The following is an 8,029-nucleotide window of genomic DNA, read 5'->3' on the forward strand; positions in this document are numbered from 1 at the left end:
TCACCCCCCCCAGGAGGGATGGTCACGCCGCAATCCCTTCTCCTCCATTCTCCTCTCGGGATCTTGGGCACGCACGCACACGTGCCCGGCTTGAGTTTTAAGCCACTGGGTCTGGGATGCAAACCGCAGGTGACTATGTGGGAGTCCAGCGACATAGCCATTACGCTAACTGCTGGTTCCCCTAGCAGAAATCTCTTTCACAAGTGACACTTTAGTTGGAATTCTAATGTGCATATATTAAAAATAAGACATTCTGATTATTGCACTTTTGTGACTGAAAGATCTTAGTAAGAGTCCTTGGCCGTGGACTATTTCAAAAACACTAAACCCTTTACTTAGATAATGGAGGCTTATGAACTCCACCTGCAGAGAGAAATCCTTCCATTTGTTTCTATATTATGTCTTAGGACACAAGAGGAGGAGTTTATAGTAACACATCTGGCTACCAGAGAAGTGCACGTCAAATGTAATGCATAAATCAATCACCCAGGAGTGGAGAGGGAACTTGTTAAAGCACATTCCGATTCAGTAGCTCTGGGATGAAGCCCTAGGTTCTGTCTTACAAGCTTCCAGGTGATGCAGCTGCTGCCGGTTCAAGGCGCACCACACACAGGAGTGGCAAAGGGCGGTGTCAAGAACACGTTTCCTCCTTCCTGTCCACTTACTCATATCTCTTCAAGGATAAAGACTGGCAAATCTCTCCCATGTTTTCTATGGCACCTTTGCTAGAAAGTTCAACTCTGGGAAAGTATTGGGGACTTCCTGGCCTATTATGAAAGTAGATACTTTAATCTCCATCTGACCACCAGTGCCTTGTATCTATTTTCTCTGTCAAATACAAGGAGACTTCAAACAAATTCATAGAAAAATTGAGCTAAAGTACACATTTATTTTGACATAAAAATTTGAAATCCATGTACTGTCTTTATAACATCCATTTTCCATGAACGTTGTGAAGAACCTTCATAGTAGACAGTGGTAAAGGGTTTTAGGTCTCCATAACCACCTATACTGACCTATTTTATATCCTTAAATTTAGTAGTCAGGAAAACCTGATGTTTTATTATTTAAAAATACTTCAGAAATGTATATTTGCTACTCAAGTAGACAGGATACTGATTTTTTTTTTTAAAAATGGACATGCACAGTATTGCTGTATATTTTTTGACTGAAATTATTTTTTTTCTGAACTTGAGAAAAATCAGCTTATGTTGAAATTTGTGCAGTGACAGCTTGCTCACACATCATTAAACTTGCTACTATGTTAAAGGTAGGAAGTAAATGGTTTTGCTTCTTGTAAACAAGTAGGTCAAGGACATTCTCTTCTCAGTCGAGATGTTTAAGAAATACATACCTTGGCGAAAGGACTTTCATTTACTAAATGTTCAGATGAGTGAAAGGCATTTTGAAAATGCTTGTTCTTTTTTATTTTTTTTAAAGACATGTTTCTTCACAGCTAGGTTTGTAAAGAAGGGCTACAACACAATCTTGTATTGTTGATAATGAACCTTACTGGCTGGCTATTACATTCTGCCCGTTAGTAAGGCATGGAACACATGCTTAGAAGAATTTTTATCCCAATAACTCCTATCTAATAAGCTTTAAATAACCTATTTCTGTTGATAGCATTTTATTCATCCAAAAATGTAGAAAGAAAAACAAAACATTCAAAACATTAACTCATGGCACATTTCTTTGAAATTAATGAGCTTTTAAAACCAGAATTCTTGCTTACCTTCCTCAACTTAATAACAAAACTGTCAAAAAGAATTTACTTAACTGTAGGATCAAGCAAAAATGAAAAAACCAAACAGGAATGCTCTAGTAAAAGGAATAAAATTAGAATAAAATGTAACGTACCTGGAAGAGCATGCTTACTATAATATTCAAAATTCTCTGTAAAAGGTAATGTAAAATTCACAGCAGAAGACAAGGGACTCCTTTAACCTTTCTGGACCTCAGTTTCTTAATATATGAAATCGAGAAAATGTTCCGAGGATGTCTGAAGTCTATTGTGATTGTTCAAAAGTCTGTATGATTGCTCACATTTTAGAGTTTATTCTCATCTAGAAGTGAATTAGTAAGAAATCTGATGATGCATTTTTTTAACCTATCAAATCCACTGCCTTGATTGGATCTTGCTCTTTAGGAATAATGTATAATGCTCTTTAGGAAATACATCTGCTTTCCAGTGCTTTGCAATGACCTAGCAACTACAAAGCCAGATGCTATTAAAAGAACTGAGAAATCCACAGTTCATTCATTTCTGTGAACAATATTTATGACCTCTAGGCTGATTGATCACAGGTTAGGGTCATACCCTCAGTGTGTCCCTGGTTCTTTTCAGCAATCCTATTAGGCAGTCTATCCCTCTAACTCACCTACATGATGTAGGCAGACCTCCAATTCCCCCTCCTGCATGCTCACTGTCAGGCTGGTCTACCGCTGAAAAAACATGCAAGCATTCTGGAAAGAGCTTCTCCAGCTACCAGTCTCACATCTCTGACCCTTGCCCCGGTGCACATGTGGACTGCTACCTCCTGTTACTGGAATGAACACCTCATGTCCCTATCCAAAGCCTGTTCTTCCATGTTAGATCTCCAGTCCATGCCTCAGAAAATCATTAGTTTCATTCCAGAAATAACTGTGCACTTTTTAATTGCAGGTGAATTTTCTCTTCTGTTCTGGATTATCTACTTTATTACTCTTTATAAATAGTTCAGATTATTTCCTAAAAACTACAATGCCCTACAGCAAATTAGAAAGTGATTATCATAATACATAAAAATAAATCATTCTTTTTTATAAAGCCCTTTAAGAGACCAGCAGATGATGCAATGGTTAGATTGTTGGACTCTCACATAGTTGATGGCAGTTCAAGTCCCAGACTCAGTGATTTAAACTCACCCTGGGTGCATGTCCATGCATGCCCCAAATCCCAAGAACATTGAGGAGAAGCCATTGCAGCATGGCCATCTCCCTTGCCAGGGTGGGGAGAGGTGTGATTTCTCACTTTCTATCTGTCTCTCTGGGTGAGCAAATGTGCCCTATAACAAAAATATCTCTAAAAAAAAAATCCTTTTAATCTCTGCTTCCTTCTGGGGATGGCCCTATTCTCTTCTCTTCTATCTACATTACTCAAGAGTGCCTTTACTTGTTTCCACTCTGCTTCCTCCATCTTCCTTTAAACATTCTCCAGTGAGATTTTTATCACTACCATCTCAGTGAAGTGGCTTTTGTCAAAGTCATGAATGATCTTTTTTTTTTTTTTCTAAGACCACTGTTAAATTTAGTCCCCATCTTATTTAAGACTTATGAGCAGCGTCTGTCAGAGTCGACTGACTAATCATTTCTGAAATGTCTTCACTTGCCTTCCGGTACAACAAATTCTGGGATTTTCCTTCCTCTTTGACTTCCCCTTCACCATGCACTAGCTGGTCCTTCCTCGTGGCATCCACAGTCTCCACAAGTGTGCACTCCTCAGAGCTCCTTCCCTGGACCGCTCCCCCTTTGCCAGCTGATCTCACCTAGTTACACACTTCAAATGCCAGTTTATGAACTGTGGATCCCCCAAACTGTTTCTAGCTTGGTCTCTGAAATTCAGATTCAGAGATTCTACAGCCGATGAAGCATTTCCACTTGGATATCTAATAGACATCTCTACTTTAACATGTTCTAGGGTAAAAATATCCTTTCCCCAACATATCTGTTCATCTGACAATCCCCACCCTATCTCTGAAAATGGCCATGTCATTTTGCAGCTCATCATAAAAACCCGTTGTCCTTGCTGTTCCTTCCCCTCACTCTTCACAGCAATCCTTTAGCAATTCTTTGTGACTCTGTCTCCACTGCTATCCTGTGTCCACTGCGATCAGGGTATTTTCAACCCTGAAGCCAGAGTGCACCTGTTAGATCAGACGTCATTTCATGCTGATCCTCTCTGAAAACACTCACAACCTTCCTCATATCACACAGAATAAAAGCCAAAATCCTTACAAAAACCTACATAAACTAACTTCCCCCACTGGGCCTTCTCTGCTTCTCTCATCAACCGCTCTGTCAGAGTTACACTATCCTTGCTCGTTCTTTAACAGGACAAGCACCCTCTTATTGAGAGAATTTTACACTTAATATTCACTTTGCCCAGAACATTCTTCCCACAAATCTGCCACCAAAAGACCTCTGTTTAAATGTTACCTGTTCAGAAAGACATTTCCTGAACATCTTACGTAAAATGCAATTACCACGGCACTCCTAGTCTTCATCCTGCTTTACTGGTCTCGTTAGCACTTGTCACTGTCAGACATATAGTACATTAACACTCTTTTGCAGCTAAAAATTCAAAATGCCCCAAATATCATTAATTTACAGAAAGTCAGAGATGGACTATTTTTGGTAAACAACTGTTTAGTGTGATTTAATGTTTAATACAGCTTATTCAGAATTGAAACTATTTTCTACTTTTTCAATATATTCTTTTAAAACCTAAGAAAATCAATCTTTCAAACATATTTGGTATGAGAGAAGGTCTATAATCTCTTAATAAGAAGAAAAAAAGAAAGTAAACTTGATGTGAATAAAAGCAGAAAATGTAAAGAGCTTTAAGATGGAATTATCGACATTTTAATATTCAAAGTAATAAAAAAATTTCTAAGTGAAAATGGACTGATTATTGGATATTTAAATTAGTTTCTATCACACATTTAACTAAACAAAATCAATTTTTATATTGACATACATGACAACCCAAACCAATGTGGATTTTTTTGAGTGGTGTTCAAAATGTTGGCTTCTTAAGTGAATACTTAGAAATTCAAAATGCTGGTATCTTATTCTGATCATTTAAAGAGTCTCTGGACTTTACGATGCTTTGGTTTAAGTTAGGCAAATCCAAGAGTATCCAGGAGAATGTCCAACTTGTTGATGGATCTTAAAATAGTTGTCTTTAATGAAAGCAAGTATATGATGGGAGCATTCAAATAAAGGATAATATCTAGTTGACATTTCACTAAGACAATTTGTCTCATGAAAAAAGATACTCTGCTTCCTTCTGCTTTTAAGATTGCAGAACCAGCAGTTAACATAATGGCTATGTCGCTGGACTCTCGAGTAGTCGACCAGAGTTAGAAGCCCGGACCCTGTGGCTTAAACTCATGCCGGGAGCATGGGTGTGTATGCCCAAAATCTCAAGAAGAGAATGGAGGAGAAGGGATTGTGGTGGCCATCCCCCCTGGGGGGTGATTTCTCGCTTTCTGTCTCTCTGTCTCTCTCTGTCTTTGTGGTGAGTGCATGTGCCCTATAGCAAAAACCTCTCCAAAAAAAAAAAAAAAAAAAAAAGACTTGCTAGATTACCTCCATCACACCAGCTCTTCTTCAATGGGATTTTGCCACTCCCCCATTTAAAGCAAAAGCAAATGGCTCTCTTGTGTTGGGGCTGCTTATCTTATATCTAACAGAATACACTGGAGACACCAGAGTCAGAACACCAGTTCTTTTCCCTCAATGCCTATGAACAACACTTCAGAATCTTCATTCTTATGTTATGGGTACCAGTTATGTACCATTCTCCTTCCCTAAAACTGCAGTGAAACATCCTACTGACTCTAGACTATTTCAGGACCAACCAGGGGTGGACTGAACCGAAGGGGAAAGATGGTAAAGATAAGACTCTTACAAATGGCTATAAAGTGAACAGGGATTTGAGAATCCACAAATTTCTAGGCTTACAGGATTTAAAGTTCAGACTTCAAGATTTGCTGATCTTGTCACACATGAAGATTTAAAATGCTTTTCCCTTACAAGAAGAAATTTGAGAAATTCTTCAAGGAGTTTATTTTTTATTCTGTTGATAAAAAAATGACTAAAGTCCCACCCACTATCTTATACCACTATGCATAAAAAATTTTCTAGAAACTGTTATTAACACTTAGCAGATCATTTAATGAAAATGTAAATGTTGAATGTGCAAGAATACACGAGACAATTTAAATAAATAAAAAACACATCTCTCTCATAATTCAATATAACTATATTGTTATCATAATGCTAACTCAATGATGTAAAAGCATGATTATGAAATACAAAATTATTTTAACAGTAAAAAATGACAAAGTTAAATAACATTACAGTTCTAGAACATATGATTCAAACAATTTTACCTACTTACCCAATGAATTTATGAAAACTATGCCACTCCTCATACAAAAACTATTTCTCATTAGTACTATGAATATCATAGAAAATTCTGGCAGGCTTAAATACTATCTATGTGAAATCAGGTGGTTCTATTCGCAATGTCAGTGGTATTGGAACACCAATTCTTTGTTAAATTCAGTTTATGGCAGGCATCTGGGCTCTGCACAAACAACTTTAACCATTTTACATCCTTTACCTTTTGATCATCAACTAAAGGTTAATATAAATGGAATGTTTACATAATGATGTTAGCCTACTTTTCCAAACTATCCCCCCAACAAAATCATACAATCAAGGAGAGTTTGCTCCTTTTTATGCTTTTAATTTTATACTTGAAACTCATACAGAAATTAGCTATAATCTATGCATACAGAGATCACTGCTTAAACATCAAAAGTTGATTTTAGAAAGCAATATACTACATGCACAATTTTGACACTTAATACAAATGTATTGAACTCGGATTTAAATTGTTTAAAACCCATATTCAAGCTCTTGAGTATTTTACTTACAGAATTTTGCATGTGGTCCACTTCTTTCTACAAAAGGGTATTTGCTTACTTCCCCATTATTTTGATGTTTCCACGTGATTTTGTACCCTCTGTCATTTCACTGTCGGTCACAGGTGACATTTCTTTCACTCTCAGACTTTTGGAGCTTCATTTTCTCTCTTTATGTTTTTGAGTATATCTTTGAGGTCTGGGGTACTGGTTCCCAAGATCCATAACAATTACCTCCCTAGAAAATGTCACTCTTTTTAATGGTCTTTTCTGGCTATCAACAACTGAAGTTGTTCTAGTGGCAGGTGTAAGCTCTTTCTGCACATTGTCAGCCTCTTGCCCAGTTCCTTCAGCATCCTCAGGCTCTTGCCTCTCTTTCATTTTGTCCTCCTCCTCTGACTTCCCATCCTCTCTGTGTTCTAAGGCAGTGGCCACCACTCCCTTTGTCTTCCTCTGGACGAGGATGCCAGGCTTCATCAGTGCATTCAAGTTTATGATTCCCATTAGTATCTTCTCCTACTCGCCTGAAAGTTTCCTTTCCACACTAGCAGCTAAACAATCTTCACCTCTGTTGGCATCTGTACAAAGAAACTTTTCTGTTTATTCCTATATGCACAATTTTAAAATGTTATTTTTTTTTAATTTTTGTGTGAGTAGGTAGATTTTCAAAGTTAAGTTCTGCAAAACAATTGTGGATTCTTCTAAAACAATGTCAACAGAAAAAAATTAAGGTATCAAATACTTGCCCACAGAAGCAGCTCGGAGAAGGAAAGAGGAAACGGCTACTCAATTTCCTTCTTTTTAACAAAAGACCTTTCACCTGCACAGCTGTTACTTGGGTTATTGAGGAGTGCAGAGCATGGAGTCGAAAGAAGGGATGGAATTCCCCTGATTAGTAGTAAGCGGGAAATCTAGTTCTTTACTATGCTAAGATTAGGGCATAGGAAAAACAAGATACTGACAAAAAGGCTGCATTGATTTTAATTATAGGCAAAACTGAGTAGGAGAAATTAAAACTAAGCGTAAGTATTGCAGAAACACAGAACAGTAGAAGGCGACACTTGACTCAATCCCAGAGAGGGCAGACCTTTAACAAAGATTGATTAAAATGTATTCTTAATGTGATGAACATTTTAAAAACAATACTACTCAAAAGAGAAATATAAAATAACAGTAGACAGACACATAGAGCTTAGACATTAAGATAAATTAGTTTGGAGAGAAAGTCCTAAGGATTTTATCTGGGTCACATAAAGAAAAACTCATATTTAAAGCACAAAATGAGGGCCAGCAGGTGATCTGGAGGTTAAGGCAGCTGGGTCCTCCACGGCCAA

General features: G+C 37.5%; 1 protein-coding gene across 1 annotated transcript; it reads right to left on the reverse strand.

Moving 5' to 3' along the window:
- Window positions 1-6,730: 6,730 nt before the first annotated feature.
- On the reverse strand, window positions 6,731-7,322 carry LOC102478949 (uncharacterized protein C2orf74-like). Its single transcript, XM_014585819.2, has one exon. The coding sequence runs from the start codon at window positions 7,197-7,199 to the stop codon at window positions 6,855-6,857; it is 345 nt and encodes a 114-aa protein (XP_014441305.1). The 5' UTR covers window positions 7,200-7,322; the 3' UTR covers window positions 6,731-6,854.
- Window positions 7,323-8,029: the final 707 nt, after the last annotated feature.

This window comes from Tupaia chinensis, unplaced genomic scaffold, assembly GCF_000334495.1.
Source record: "Tupaia chinensis unplaced genomic scaffold, TupChi_1.0 Scaffold000094_1, whole genome shotgun sequence".
Lineage (NCBI taxonomy): Eukaryota > Metazoa > Chordata > Mammalia > Scandentia > Tupaiidae > Tupaia > Tupaia belangeri.

Coding starts and splice junctions, on each gene's coding strand:
- LOC102478949 (XM_014585819.2), bottom strand. CDS start 7,199: ATGGGAATCATAAACTTGAATGCACTGATGAAGCCTGGCATCCTCGTC.